The sequence below is a fragment of the Prenolepis imparis genome, unplaced genomic scaffold (genome assembly GCF_030444845.1).
Source record: "Prenolepis imparis isolate NDT839.2.m4 unplaced genomic scaffold, iyPreImpa1.0 SCAF_11, whole genome shotgun sequence".
NCBI classification, from domain to species: Eukaryota; Metazoa; Arthropoda; class Insecta; order Hymenoptera; family Formicidae; genus Prenolepis; species Prenolepis imparis.
In genome coordinates, this window is record NW_028141169.1 from 7,946,157 (window position 1) to 7,962,369 (window position 16,213).

The 16,213-nt window shown below is 31.1% G+C and overlaps 3 protein-coding genes and 1 long non-coding RNA gene across 6 annotated transcripts in view; 2 read left to right on the top strand and 2 right to left on the bottom strand.

Annotated features, from left to right (window-relative positions):
• LOC145942355 (uncharacterized) overlaps nucleotides 1-194 on the bottom strand; it is a 95,057-nt gene extending 94,863 nt beyond the window's left edge. Inside the window, exon 1 of the long non-coding RNA XR_014426351.1 lies at nucleotides 65-194. This is a non-coding gene — a long non-coding RNA (uncharacterized LOC145942355). The remainder of the gene's footprint in view (nucleotides 1-64) is intronic.
• Dgk (diacyl glycerol kinase 1) overlaps nucleotides 1-4,303 on the top strand; it is an 89,206-nt gene extending 84,903 nt beyond the window's left edge. For both annotated transcript variants that reach the window (XM_083048974.1, XM_083048975.1), the window contains 2 exons: nucleotides 78-259; nucleotides 626-4,303. In XM_083048974.1, the coding sequence (XP_082905100.1) occupies nucleotides 78-259; nucleotides 626-715 (272 nt within the window). In that variant the 3' untranslated portion in view covers nucleotides 716-4,303. The remainder of the gene's footprint in view (nucleotides 1-77; nucleotides 260-625) is intronic.
• Nucleotides 4,304-6,586: 2,283 nt separating this feature from the next.
• Nucleotides 6,587-12,187, top strand: Ge-1 (Enhancer of mRNA-decapping protein 4 homolog Ge-1). Its single transcript, XM_083049205.1, has 9 exons — nucleotides 6,587-6,803; nucleotides 6,938-7,006; nucleotides 7,554-7,759; nucleotides 7,992-8,371; nucleotides 8,458-8,723; nucleotides 8,816-10,470; nucleotides 10,568-10,775; nucleotides 10,879-11,169; nucleotides 11,310-12,187. Exons 1-9 carry the CDS (start codon nucleotides 6,793-6,795, stop codon nucleotides 11,497-11,499), a joined length of 3,276 nt encoding a protein of 1,091 aa, XP_082905331.1. The 5' UTR covers nucleotides 6,587-6,792; the 3' UTR covers nucleotides 11,500-12,187.
• A 1,328-nt stretch (nucleotides 12,188-13,515) lies between these two features.
• On the bottom strand, nucleotides 13,516-15,178 carry LOC145942465 (rRNA-processing protein UTP23 homolog). 2 transcript variants are annotated; one of them, XM_083049208.1, is made up of 5 exons: nucleotides 15,068-15,178; nucleotides 14,815-14,842; nucleotides 14,526-14,741; nucleotides 14,180-14,412; nucleotides 13,516-14,070 (listed from the first exon to the last, which is right to left on the bottom strand). In XM_083049208.1, the coding sequence occupies exons 3-5, from the start codon at nucleotides 14,640-14,642 to the stop codon at nucleotides 13,659-13,661; spliced, it is 762 nt and encodes a 253-aa protein (XP_082905334.1). In that variant the 5' UTR covers nucleotides 14,643-14,741; nucleotides 14,815-14,842; nucleotides 15,068-15,178; the 3' UTR covers nucleotides 13,516-13,658. The 2 variants fall into 2 exon arrangements, with proteins under 2 accessions (XP_082905334.1, XP_082905336.1); XM_083049210.1 differs by lacking the exon at nucleotides 14,815-14,842 and having other exon boundaries at nucleotides 15,068-15,085.
• Nucleotides 15,179-16,213: the final 1,035 nt, after the last annotated feature.

The following is a 16,213-nucleotide window of genomic DNA, read 5'->3' on the forward strand; positions in this document are numbered from 1 at the left end:
TCACAAGCGCAAATAGAATATATCAGAAGGATCACCTTCTTCAATGAAATATTTATGTACTTACTCATTACCGGCAGACATCGGGGATAATCTCATAGAAGTAATCGGTTTGGAGAACTGCTTGCACATGGGTCAGGTGAAGACTGGGTTGCGACATTCCGGTAGAAGGCTAGCCCAATGCAGCAGCGTCACCATCATTACGAACAAACGATTCCCCATGCAGATCGATGGAGAACCTTGGATGCAAGGTCCTTGCACGGTGAGCTGAAATAAAATAATAAAATATTTGAGTACAGCAATAAAATAAACGGAATGTATATTTTAGCAAGATTTTTTTTGCTTCACATAACAAAAGATTTATCGGATGTTTAATTAGAGAATGGAACAGAAATATGTTTTCAATTATTTTCATTAAATTCTGCTTTAGATAAATATATATTAAATTTGTATCGAGATATTTTACGCTACATGAAACTTTATTGTGTGTGTAAATGTTATTTAGAATGGATATTCCTGAGTTTTCAGTTTATTATATTATAATTTTATACAATATATATATTGTATAATATTATTATCTTTATATTTAACAAATTGCAAATTGGATGAAAACGTTTCTTTGATATAGATTCGCATTACACATAAAAATCAAGTACCAATGCTGATGGCACCACCGCCGGATAAGAACAAAGGCTTCTTCCGGTTTTTAAAGAGGTGAACAACAATAGCTTTACGCTTTTAGCGAAGGAGGATTCTATCGAGTGAAAAAATCAATTCCAACCCGCAGTCTCTAATCCAGTCTTGTCATCGTCAGGCACGTTTATTCTTCTTTATTATACGGCGGAAATGTATCGATTCCATCGTACGTAGTCGCAGCTTCGATACCCGTCTAAATGCGAAGAACGCGAGCGTCAATGTGTCTTAGGTATTCTTGTGTACAGTATTTTTCAAACTAAACGGAATTTTATGTCCTAGTCTTATAGATATGCCAAGCGATAGGCTTCGACCGTCTTTAAGCCTTGAATGCTAGAAATTTTCGATCATTTTTTAATTCTCAACTGAGGTGAAATAAAAACACCGAGCAGAAAAGAATCAATTCGCCATATATGATAAATCATAATTCTGTCGCTTAACTTACGTATTGCCTTTTAGCTGTGCGAGTCGATAGAGATTATATTTATAAAAAAAAATTGTGATTAAAATATCTTTCAGATTTAGCGAAAGCAAACTCGTTTGCAAAAATGTCGTCCTTTCAATTAAGGGTCAAATTACTTCACGCAAGTCATCAATTGCTCGGCGAGAGCTTTCGCGTTTCCGAATTTTGCCGCTTTTTACATGTGTGCAGATCGCACATATTTACGCAAGAAATGAGCAACACATTGACACGGCGAATTGTGCGTGCAAACGAGAGTGGAGTTGTAATAACTACTTCAATTTAGCGCGTATATGAATATAATTCTTTCAAGATCTATCGCCGAACAATTAGCACTTTTAGCGTAGAAAGGATGGACAAACAAATGTGGACTGGATTGGTCGACATATTTTCGCTTACGTGATACGTGATATATTCCTAATTCTGGTTCTCCTTTGCACGAATCCGTCCGTCAATCTCTCACGAGTAACATATATACCTTCCTCTCTTAATTCTAGGTTTTTTGTAAGGCTTAATCGTAAACGCTTAGACATAAATCAGGATCTATTTATTTATTTATTCGACGTATTTATTTATTTATTTTTCGTATACTTTATAAGTTTAAGAGCAATATATCATAAGCATATCAACGAGCGAGTACGGTTGCGTAGTACGTTGTAATATGTGTGTGCGTTTGGTTGTTAACATTTATGAGAAATCATGAATCACGAATTACGGCATTAATGGATATCATTTAATTTACATGCGGATTATAATTCTCGATAGTAAATATATAACTTGCGTCTTTATATCACAATTTCTTATATCTTTTTTAATGATTGTAATTATTACTTCTCATATATATTTCAATTATTTTTGCACTTTGTGCTTGCAAAGAATTATAAGTAAATTTCTTGTAAATCCATTAATATATGTTCTCTTATTAAGCGTACAAGCGCCTGTATTTTACACACTATACTAGCTCTATGCTGATTTATATATTTATTAATGCTTCTAAGCACTTTCCTTCTTCTCTGCTACAGTTACTCTGATTAAAACTTTATATACCGATAACGATTGCGCGATTCTCTATAATTTCTTGATATTTCCGTAAATGTTAAGAAAGGAAGTATAGCTAATATAGCCAATATAAATTAAGTGTACTATTTATTAAATTATATATGAATTCTATTTCCATGCACTTGTTAAATGCATTTTGTTAATATAATATAAAATCTGAGATATATATACATATATATTATATGTTATGTATATATTATAAATGTATATACATCTTGAATCTAATGTAGTGAAAAATTTTGTTTTTGTAATTATACATATGTGTGTATGTGTGTGTGTGTATGTGTATGTGTGTGTAAATATATATATACACATACGCAGCCAAAGGAATAATATAGTAAATGCGATTTAAAATCCCGCAGGGACCATCTCGATATATAAACAATAAAGGCGATTTAAAATTTTCATATCTTCGTGCAGACCGAGATTTTAATCTTTTGTAAGATGCTTAAAACTGTCATTTTTGCAGCATCTCTTGTGGCTATCTAGATTTTACTTGCGTCTACTATGCGGAATAAATTAAAGAAATAGAGAAACTCAACTATATGTTTTTAAATTAAAGGCAATTAGCTAATTTAAAAAAAAATACTGTATAAGTGGAAATAGCATAGAATTTACATTTATGATGATTCAAAGTACAACATTACCTCTGCAAAGTAAAGATGGTTTAGAATTTTTCCAAGCACCGATCGTTCACGATCATCATTGTTTTTTATCGCAATCTTCCATAATGATTAACGCGGTTGATTATATAGTCATTAGAGTAATCGAAATACTACGCTTAAATAAAACTTGTAATCAATAAAAAGTCTTAATTTTCGAATTGTTACCTATTAGCGATCGAATTGTAAGGGAATGTGAAAACTGAAGAGGAAAATGAAAAATCGTCGCAAGGACAAACAGGAGTCCATCCCTGCGGTCCCTTTGATATGTGAATTAACGATACAATAACGACGATATTGTTTACTGGATTGGCGCAGTGTCTCAGTGTGCTTTGTCATTGTGTAACATTATATATGATGTGAAAAGACCCAAAAAATTTATTCATTTATGCGGCAGTACAAAAAGTAAGACATTCGCTTGAGAACTTGTTGGAAATTCGAATGCACAATTTGCAATAACAATTCTCTAAATAATTCGCGAAGTAAGAGTCGGAAGGAAAGAAGCGTATTATGTGTGAACGAGATTCCAAAAAGAATCTAGCGAACATTTAGTATCTCAAGAATGTAGCTATTTTATCGTAAAGAAAGCATATGCAATAGCGAAGAGTGAATCGGACGTAAAAGTTATAAATTGGAATTTTTATTATAAAATTATTATTGATTTTTACGTACGACTCTAAAGCTAAATAAAAATGAATGAACTGATTTTGCAGCGATATGCAGAACAAATAATAAACATTCAATATATGTAATGATAATAAAAAATTCATCATAAAGATTATTTAGCAGACTTATGTGCAAATAAAAAAAAATGTCTGTTTGTAAAATTAGGAAATTTATTATGCTAAAACTTAACAGTTTTTTTGGGGGAAGAGCTGTTTATTTTTAACAAATTTTAAACAAAAAAAATTCCGGATGAGATTAATACATTAAAAACGAAAAAGAACAAAAAAAAACATAATGCAAATAATTTCATAAATATAATATAAATTTTGATTTAAATTAGCAATTTCGAAGATAAAATTTCTTTTCAATTTTCTTTCTTGCAATCCATCTATTTTTCGTACGACTAAAATGTAACTAAAATGTAACAAATTATAAAAGTTTTCGAACCTCGCTAATAAAATGTTGAGCATTATTAAAAGAACTATTATGTTAATTAATTATTACATATAATATATTATAGTCCGATTTACTTTTCTCCTCTCGCTTTCAATGGTAATCCGCATATGTCTGGCATATGAAACGTTATAGTCATTAAGCGCTACTTACGAATATTCGACGTTAGCTGAATTTACTGCCAACTTTTTTGGGTCTATGTACGTTTGAGCACTACTGCCATTTTCCAAAGGATAGACACCTACGTGAATGAAAAAAGCCTGTCTATAGTGTAATATAACATAAGAAATAAAGTGTAAATTTATATCGCGTATATTTTTCCTATTAATGATTTTTCAATTTTTCAGACTTTCAAGTTAATTGCGGTTTATCGTTTATTTACAAATTACGAAAATTTTTAATCGACATCTAATCAAATAAAAGTAAAAAACCACATGATGCAAATATAATTCTCCGATATCATGAATAATACATATATTTAAGAATTTATATACACATTAAAGATTTGCTAAAATTAATTTTTAAATTATATATTGATATATTTGTCTTTTTAACATTTCCACAAAAATATTTGATAGATATAAATTCTCTTTTAGATTTGAAAAGAAATCTTTTGTTATCCTATATATTAACTTTTTGAAACTTTCTTTAATTTTTATATTTTTTATATGTTACACCTTTAAAGCTTTTCTTAGACAAATGCATCTTTTTCTTAATTAAATGAAAATTATACTATATTTGATTATAAGCAAATCTTCCTTTTCATCCATATATTTCAAAAGAAATACACTAAAATATGATGTATGCGTAGATTTGTAAATTGAGAGCGAATATTTTTTGTATTTCTTATATGTATTTAACATAATACTTACACGCAGAGAGAGTTTTAATTGGCCAGCACGATACAAATAATAATAACGAAACGTCTCCAATCGTTATGCTAGTCGCCTATAAAAAATTAAAATATTTTTTTAAGATAAAAATTCTCTTTTAGATTTGAAAAGAAATTTCTTGTTATATTCAATTAATTTTTTGAGACTTTCTTTAATTTGTATATTTTTTATGTTACACCTTTATTAAAGCTTTTCTTAGAGAAATGCATCTTTTTGTTAATTAAATGAAAATTATACTATATTCTATTATAAACAAATCTTCCATTTCATCTGTATATTTCAAAGGAAATACGCTCAAGTATCAATGTATGCATAAGCCTTGTTTTCTATTCCTGCACTGGCTGCAATGAACTGTGCACACTGGTGCAATAAGTTAGAGTGAGACAAAATATATACTTGTCTCATTCTAACTTATTGCACCAGTGAGACAAAATATACTTGTCTCATTCTAACTTATTGCACCAGTTCATCAGTGCAGGAATAGAAAACAAGCCTATAGATTCGTAAATTGAGAGAATATTTTTTGTATTTCTTATATATATATATATATTTAACGTAATACCTACACGCAGAGAGAGTCAGCCAGCACGATACAAATAACGAAGCGGCGCGTCTCCAACCGTGTTTTGCCAGTCGCCTGAAACAAACAGTAAAAAGTCTGTAGATCGCAAGAAAAACATTAAACGTATTGAAAATCTTTAACTAAAGTGTTAATTAGGTAGAAGTACCGATTTTCGCGACTGCTGTCGCGTTAAAATCGCATCCAACGACGACGAAATATCTCAGCGCGCCTTTCGCGTTCTCACTCTTTCCGCCATTGCACAACGACTCCGATATTTTGAATCTTGCGCGAGGATCAGCAATGTGCACTATCGCATTCTTTCAACCGCTTTATCGAACAATTTCTCCGCGCTGTACGTATAAATCTTGGCAATTTTGTCGGAATAAAACTCATTATTTCACTACTTACATAAATAAAGTCCGTTAACGCTACGAAGGAGTATAAAATTGTATATTTATCGTTCAAAAATGTTTGCACGAGTGCTTGGCGCCAGGTACAACAAAGATCGGGTTTCATGTCGCGCGACGACGCTTCGCGTCCGACGTTCTGATTGGCTGCCGCTGCTAGAAACTTTTGACGCGCTAGAAATTCACTTTCGCGCAGCCAATCGGCGTGCAGGATTTTTTTTCGTCGCACGAATGGAATGTCGGTCTTTCAGATGTGCATCAGCTCGTGCAGTGAGTGTAGATAACCGAATTTATTAACAAACGAGAGGCAGTATCGCCAATTTCAGGTCGCGCAACTATAGAATATATAATATATAATATATATATATATATAATATATAATATATATATATATATATATATAATATATAATATATATATATATATATTATTAGAGCGCGTGTCGACGTGTGCGCGGCGCGTTCGACTTTGAATCGACTTTAACCTTCAAGTCGCGCTGCGTCGTCGACGATCAGAATTCGGTGCGCGGAGTGGGGGCTGCCTGGTGGGGGCTGGGTTGCGCGCGCATGCCCCCACCACCCAGCCCCCACCACGCATCCCCCACTCCGCGCACCAAATTCCGACTGTCGACGACGCAGCGCCACTTGAAGGTTAAAGTCGAAAGTCGAACGTCGAACGCGCCGCGCACATCGACACGTGCTCTCATATTATATATTATGTATTCTATGGTTTCGCGACCTGAAATTGGCAACACTGATCTTTCTCTCTCTCCACGCTTCGCTTATGCGCGAGTGAATGAGGACCTGCCTGACGTTTCACTTTCATTGAAATTCATCGGAATTGATTTAGTACGCGCGTACTAATATCGTTTAACGACATATATCGGTGATGAACACACGGCTGCTCGTCGATTAATTATATTCCTGAACGAGCGGCATTTATGCCTGAAAGGTGCGTGTGAGAGAGATCTCGATTGTAATTGTATCTAATATCGAATCGTATTACACCGGTTAAGGTTAGGAATCGCTTGGACGTGCCGGGCGCTTTGCAAGTCCGTGGGATTTTACGAATCCGTTATTTTGCAGGAACGTGGCTGACGATATGAGCAAAACCGGGGAGGGTAATTTAAGACATCTCCACTATCAGCAGACAGTGTAAGCATCTCCGAGAGATCGAGTGCACGGTTTAGAAACCGTGGTACATACAGGGATATCCGTTTTGTGCCACTGAATGGCAAAGCAGACATTGTTGCTTTGGCTCTTCTATTCAACTCTTGTAAAAATATAGAGAGATGAGAGAAGGTTTTTGTCCAAAATTTTGAGAATCTATCGTTCGCTATACTGCAAAGAAGTTATAATAAACTTATCCTTTTATATCTATTAATTTGCATCTGATTAATCATCTCTTTATTCTGCTTAGTATTATAAACTTTCACATATATTTTTGAACTATTTTTTAATAATATTTTATAAGAAATTGAAATATATCGAGTGGTAAATTGTATGCACCATGGTTTCATCTGAAATATTGTATTTCAGTTTTTATAATGAATGTTTATCACAGCATTTTTTTTTTCATTTATGTATTGCATTTATATTTCATTTTCTTTTCTTAATACTTATGGGGAAAAATGATTGTAACATACACTATTTGACTTCATTTTATATAAAAATACTGATTTGTAATATTCTGTTTCTGCAGGGAGTTTAATGGACGAGAGGATCAACATTCGGTGGAATTATGTAGCACAAATGTGACTATTATCCCTTCCCCTGGTGATCATGATCATGGTAGCTCAAAAGTAAAATTGAAAAATATAGTTGACTTTACATGGGATCATCATCTTTATACCGGCCAATTGTTGGCCGTTCATGTATCCGGAAAATATTTAGCCTATGGTATAAAAGGTATAACATTTAATAGGATTGCAGATTTGCTGTTTGTAATTTTTTTGTAAATGTATGAAGTAGGATATACATAATTTATAATTAAAATATGTCCTGCTTTACTTGATATATATAATTATGTTTTTAATTAACAAAATTGATTCTTTAATTAAATGTTTATATATATGTATGTATATATAAACAATTTAGGTTATATATTTCTATTTAGATAAACTTTTTTTCTATCTTTTAGTTGGTACCGGTGGTGGGTTAGTTCGTGTTGTATACAAGGAGTTAGAACATAGGGCTTTGCTGCGAGGAATGCGTGGTGCTATTCAAGATCTTGCCTTCGCCCATGTTTCAAATGCAATTCTTGCGTGTATTGATTATACAGGATCTCTTTTTATACATACAATTGAACCAACACCATCTGATTTATTATGCAGTTTAGTATTACAAGTAGATGCGGAAGATGCTTCTCCAACTAGTCATCGAGTAATCTGGTGTCCATACATCCCAGAGGATGATGCCACTGACGGAGATGAAGTATCAAAATTATTAGTTCTCACTCGTGGTTCTAAAGTTGAATTATGGTCAGTTGCAATGGTGGCATCAAAATTTAGATCAATAGAGGTATATTTAAGTATACAGTTTAATCATAGTTTTAAGTGAAATATATACAATTGGAAAATATTCTTATCCTCTTTCTTTTATCATAGGCAACAAATCCAGCTGTTAAGGAATGCGGAGGGATGATGGAAATTGATCAACATTCAGGAACAATTGTTGAAGCAACGCTTAGTCCAGATGGTACTGCATTAGCTACAGCTAGTACAGATGGAGAGGTAAAATTCTTCCAAGTATTTCTGCATAATTCACACAATGGCCAACCACAACCGCGTTGCTTACATCAATGGAAACCTCACGGAGGACGACCTCTCTCCTGCCTATTTTTCCTTGATGATCATAAAAATTATCAACCCGAGTGAGTATTATTTAAAAATATTAATTCAGTTTGACATGCATAGATCCATCCATTAAATAAACTTTTAATTGAAAGAGGTTACTTATTTTCAGTGTTCAGTTTTGGAGGTTTGCTGTGACGGGATGTGACAATAATTCAGAACTGAAAGTATGGTCATGCGAATTGTGGACTTGTTTGCAAACAATCAAGTTTGCTCCAAATCCTTCTACTGGTAAAATGCCAGTGCTGAAAGCAGGCTTAGATCTTAGTGCTGGATATCTATTCCTATCAGATATTTATAATAAAGTTTTATATATATTAAGTCTTTCAAAAGACAAAGGTGAAGCATTAGCATGCATAAGTACGGTATCAGAATTTCTCCTGCCATATCCAATTCTAAGTTTCGGAATTGTTGATGCCGATCAACGTAAGATTCGATCGACTGGCGAATCATTGGAGGATCTATGTACATGCGAAGAGATTGATGAAAACGACGAACAACTTGTCATTTATATGTATCTAGTACAACCAAAGTCTTTACAAGAGTGTCACATTGCCTTCAAACCTGCCTCACAAGCAAGTGGCAATTATCTTATAGATACACTTACTCATGATTCGCTAGATTATTCCGAAGATTTGCCGGACATGGGAACTGTCACTCACAATGGCATTTCCGGTGAGGATTGCGAAAGAGAGCGTTCTTTATCTACTACAATTGAAGCAACGATGAATCATAATACTAGTGGCTTAAATCTTATGACACCCGATGCGTTCAGTTCACCTGCAAAAAAAGAGAATAACGAACTAGAATCTAATTCTGGAAGCCCGGAATTAGAGAAAGTTTTATCCGGCAGTCCCTCTCTTGCACAAGCAGTGCAAGCTTTGAACGTGTCTGATCCGCCACTTATAAAAAGTGAGATGGAGGAGCAAGCCCCTGCTAGTTGCGGTAGCAGTCCTTCTAGAGAAGTAAGAGAAATTTTGTCTCTTACTAAACCAGACGAAGAAAGTGAAATTGATAGCAAATCGGAAATAAAAACGAACGCCGACGAAGATTGGTCTAATATTCCAATGGTTTTACTCAAAGATGTTAATGTACACGCGATGCAAGACTCGGAGCAATTTCCTGATGAGAATAATCTACAAAGGCAGAAGACGAAAGATGAGCCGAAAACGATGTCCCTTTCAATTGACGACACTGGAACGTCGTGGCGACCAAATAGTGATCTCAATAATGTCGAATTGAACAACAAATTGAAATCTATTTTAGAGATAATTCAAGATCAGTGCCAAGAGATAAAAGAATTACGCACAGAGGTGATCAGATTACGAGAAGAATCGCCGACATCTACCCGAATAGAATCCGCATTGGCGAGAATATCTCAACAACAAAATGCGAGTCTGGAACAAACTCTGTACAATCAAATGGCTCGTCAACACGAATTCCTAAACACATTCGAAACAACGATCAAAGATAAGATTGAAAGTACCTTACCACGTATAATTGAAGAAACGATAATACCTTTGAAGCATCAAATGAGATTAGACGCGAATCAAATGGATGAACTCTTCCAGAAGAATGTAACTGAATTAATAAACAGTGCGCGTGTAAAGGATGCCTTTGCTGTGACAGCTGCAAACACAGCTAAGCCTGTTTTGGATGCTGCTTTTAAAGAAATATTTACAGGTTTTATCTTACCTGGCATGGAAAAGATTTGCCAAGTTATGTTCAAGCAAATTCAGGATGTCTTTGTTAAAGGTACTCACGAATGTAAGTAGCCTATATATTTCCTCATTATTATGAGAATAATTGTTTCTTCCGTATATTATATTGTGTGTGATTTTATATACGTAATATTTCTTTATAGATTTACAACATATCGACGCTATCGTCGATAAGCAATGTCAGCGTCGTAATGAACAATTAAGTGAAGCTTTATCAACATTAGTACGCGAAGAATTACAGACTGAATTAAATAGAACTTTGACGACAACACAGGATAGTACCATTCGAGCAATTCGTGATTCTATACGGGAAAATCTGAGCCAGCAGCTTACTGAAATTTCTAGTGCACGGTAAAAAATATATCAAATTCGAAGTTTAAAATTATAAAAAATTAAAATTATAAATTACTAGATGCAGATAAAAATTTTACTACATGTTTCTCAAAACTTGCAGATCAAGAGCTACGACACCTGCTATACCTGTAGCTGCCGTAGCTGATGCTCAAGCACGTGTCATGTCTCTTCTTCAAAGAGGTCAGTTAAATGCCGCATTCCAACAGGCTTTAAGTGCAAGCGATTTAGGATTGGTAGTACTAGTGTGCGAAAAAACGGAGCCTTCGAGAGTATTTTCGTGTGCAGGAGCTCAGGGGCAAGGTTCTAGATGCATTTTGCAACAACCTGTGATTCTTTCACTCGTACAACAGTTATCTGCTGATTTAGGACATCGTACAGAATTGAAACATAGGTAATTATTTTTCTTTATTTTTATTTTTCTAATTTAGATTATATGAATTATAACATAAAAAGAAATAATTTTTGTCCTATTTGCAAAATTACAAAATATATTATAAACAAGAATTATATTTTTATATATTATACACATAGGTGGCTAGAAGAAGCAATATTAAATTTAGATCCAAATGATCCTGTAACACGAGAACATATGGGCACGGTGCTAATAACTCTGCAAAATCAATTGGCTACGTTTGTAGCAAATAATCCGAATCATCGATCAACGCGTCGCATGAAAATGCTTGCCATGGCTGCGCGTGCACTATTAAATCAGCATCCTTGACCGTCACGTTTGTGAGATTATTCAAATATATGATATAAGATTTTGTACGTTCTGTTTAAAGATTACTTTTGTCTAAAAAGCAATATTCGCAGAAGTCATGTTTAAGACTGGCAGTTATATAAAATATGGAACAAATACTCTAATGAATTTATTAGCAGGCGTGCTATTTTATTAAAATACATTCAAATCTGATTTAATTTTATTTATAATAAGTACATGCATGTAATATGCAGTAAATTATGTTATTCAATTTATTTGTTTAAATGTTCACAATGAAAACTTTTTTAAAAAATAAGTTACATAAGTTTACATTAAACTGCCTAATTTGATTCTAGAAACAAAAATATAAAAAAGAAATGTTTTAAGTTGAGTGTAAAATATTGTTGATTTGACGATAGGCTAATACTAGAAAATATTCAGTATTAATGTCGATGAAAAAAAATTTTTTTTTTGTTTTATTTGACGCTGCATGAAAGATGCTATATCTATGATGTGTAATGTAAAGATGACATTTCACTTATAAGCTGACAGTAAAAGAAATTAGATATAAAGAATATTTCTTCATATTTCATAAACTCCGACCTTAAACATAGCACGTGAATTTCACTCATATGGACTTGTTGTACTTAGTCATACTTATATAAATGATTGTAAAATTTTTTAATTAAAACATTTAACTTTGAAAGAATTTTTTGCTTAATAGTCATTTATAAATACAATTTTTTGTCTGAAAAATTATATATTTTTATGACTAGCAATTTGTGAAATAAATATAAATATAGTAATTATATTTTTTTAATTGAATAATAAAAGTATAACAATAATTATAGTATTCAATTGAATGATAAAATTGGATTTGTTTTACTTACATTTAATTAAATTCAAATATTTATATCTTGTAGAAATATTGCATTATATTTAACTATAGTGGCAGATCTATCTGTAAGTAAAATAATGAGAAAACTTCGAACTTCAAGGCTCTGATATATATCAACACTTGGATATCGCTTCTTGAATGTAATGTGTTCAATTTTCTTTTCGACTTGAACATTTATATTAATTTGTTAAATGATTATATTAAAATAAAACTTAGGTCGATAAAAAATTATATCTTTTTGAAAAATTCTAATTTTTTAAAAGCCAAGAAATTTACATTAAAATATACATAAGTGTTTTTATGTTAAATTTTATTAATAATAACATTTGTTAATTTTTAAAACACAAATCCCTTTAAAAAAATATATAGAAATATTTTAATCCTTACAAAATGTAGATCTGGCACTTTTTAACTACAATCATGTTACATATATATATATATAATATAATTTTGAAATAGTTCTCTAAAGATCTGTTTAAAAGTTCTTTAAACATGAATGTAAATAATACTGTGCCACCTATATTGAATAGATTATTTTTCAACATTTTTGTAATCTCTACGTGGAATATTCCTAATTCCAGATTTATGTCTATATGTATATATTTAGATATTATCCTACAAAAATGACACATTTTTGATATCATACAATATTGTTCAATGTACTAAACTAAAGGATAATGTATATTCTTTCTACATTGAATTTCTTTATTCGATTTTTTTATATTGTCATTGTATTTTTCATGTTTAAATAATATTGATCTTAAATTTCTTTAGAACTATGCACATTGTTATTCTTTCTTTAATAAGAAATAAAATTAAATGCATCGTAACTTATTATATATCAAATACACGTAACATTTCTTATTCTTATCTATAACAAGTTTTTATTGATATCATTATTGCATATTGTAGAATTAAGAAAGATTCTTTTATGAGTTTTCTTAACTTTTATGTTTGTAAGAAATTTATTACATGTTTATAAGAAATGTATTTGAAGCTTTCAAATTCATTATAAGAGTTTCATACTTAATTTATTTATTACTTATTAAAAATATTCACTAACCAAATACATTTTTTGTATAATAAAACGGATAGGGTATATTTTAATTTGAGACAAATTTAAATAAATTTTCTTTATTCTTTTTGAATCAACACAGATACAACAAATATTGTACCTTATATATATAAAAGTACTTTTTCTAATATATAATTATCACATAGGTTTTTTGACAATTTCACTTCTTGTTGGATCGTCCAAAAATTACGTGATTTGTACACGGTTCTATTCCCCACGTTTATTCTTCAATTCTGCTACTAAAGCCTCTTTGATGTGTGGTGCTATTTTAATCTTTTTTTTTTTTACTTTACCAGATTTTATACCCTTCTTGCTTGATATTGTTTCTGATTTTTTCTTTTTTTTCAAACAGCTAAGTGGATTTGGTCCTCCCTTTTTCTTCCTTTTCTTTAATTTTTCCTTCTCTTGCACTATTCCTGCTTGCTTTTGTAATACCTTTACATTTTCTTTTTGCCATATAGTCATACCTAAATCTTTTTGCATAACTACTGCACATTTACGACTTGCTTCTGAAGGAGATTCTAACGTAGGTGTTTTTCCATGTAAATATATTAAAGGAACTCCTGGAATTAGCCTCAACTTATCTTGAAGCTCACGATCTTGTGTTGCAATAATATATCTGTAACAATTATAACATTATAAAAATATTTTACTTTATAATTGTATTATATATATATCTTCATAATATATATTTAATATTTAATTCATAAAAACTCATAACTGTGTACCTTGAACTATTATCTTTTTTTATCATAGATAGTAAACAGTTTGAACCGCTTATTGGTTTCTTCTCGTGTCCACACCTGTGTACAGCATATTGTTTCACTATTTGTGTAGCACCATTAACTTTTGCAGAGAATATACCAAGTTTTTCAGTTTCAGAAATAATACATGGTGTTGTTAGCAGCTTTAATTGAGACTGAAAGTAATTTTTAAGTTGCTCCTGTATGTTGAATTTATTCTGAGAAAAGATAACAAAACATACAACATATAAATATAAAAATAACAAATATAAATTTAAAATTAAAATTTAATAGCAAGTTGAAAATTTTGTATTTATACGTGACACCTAACCTGTAATGCTGCGAACGCAAATGTACCATCAATAAGAACTTGAAATGGTTGATGAAATTTGTAATTATTTACATAAAACTCAAGATTCTTTCGGGCTTTTTTATATCGTAAGGTCATTTTCAATTTCAACTATAAATTCTTCTTTTAAATTAATCGAAAGAGCTACCAAACAAATCGTAGGAAATAGGAGCTACTACTTGGCGCTGGTTTACTAACCTAAAATCAAAACAATTGTGTCTAAATCCAGTGAAAAGAAAAGCGAAAATTGTTAATATATAATATTAATTACATGCAGCAGCTTCCTGGAAAAGCGCGTTCTATGCGGACAAAATTAATAAATTGCAATTAAAAATCCCAAACTTAGAAGAAAGAAATGTTTTTGTTAATGAAAAAAAAAAAAAAAACATTTATGTGTATGTTTGCGAATAAATAAATATAAAGCAATATATGAAATATATATATATATATATATATATATATCGAAAAATTTACAAATATTTATCTCCCTGTAAGTATATATAATTTTTAATAAAGACAATTACTTTTGCATCCTGATAAATCGCCATTTTCTCGCAATATAATATTATAATAATAATTGAAATCACTTAGAGTATTTAATTTTTCTTCATTTATTATCAATTTTCTTTTGAAATGCAGTATTTTCTTTCTTTTTCTTTTTTTCTCCTTATTTCGGCATTTTATTACAATTTTCGCGTAAAAGCTGTCATCGATATTTCACATCACGACTAAATATTTTAATAATTGTTAATAACAACGTTCATAGTGATACCTATTGTATTATTTTTTATTATGAATTTTTTATTTACGAGTATCATCAATTTGTAAAAATTATTTAGCATTATTTAATAAATTTAATTTAATTTAAAACAGGTTATGTATCCCATATGTGCAACGTGTCTCTTACGACGTTCGAAAAATCGTCCGTGTTAATAGGGGAACATATTTTGCAAAGAGGTAGTGCAGCAATAAATGTCTTTTAATATTCCCGAAAAATCGTCTGAGTTAATAGGAATACATGTTATGCAAAGAGGTTGTTCGAAGTAACGTCGGTAATGAAGGTTGGTAAATTATCGACGTTATTATCGATAAATTATCAACCTTTATTACCGACGTTACTTCGATCTACCTCTTTGCATAATATGTATTCCTATTAACTCAGACGATTTTTCGGACCTGAAAAGACACATATTGCTACACTATACCTCTTCGCAAAATATGTTCCCCTATTAACTCAGACGATTTTTCGAGCGCAATTATATTATTGCTCGTTAACTATTTATCTCTTCGCAAAATATAATCTATTAATTTAGATGAATTATCGAAGATATTAAAAGACTCATATTATTGCACGTTAATTGCATTAATAATTATCTGTAAATTAATAACAAAAATATATGAAAACTGATTTTTCTCGCAGATTCTGCCACTGAATAAGCGCAAAAGTCCTGAGATTATAAATCAAATAAATAAATAAAAATCGCTAATCGACAAGCCGTTAAATGAAAAATAGAATTAGTAAGAAATTAGTAGAATTAATGATGTTTTATTATTATTAAATGTATATTTTTCTGTTTTCTGTACAATTTATTGTAATCACGGTCTTGCATAAATAAAAATAAATTAAATTATATGTTACAATAAAAAAATATAAATAATAAAAATAAATA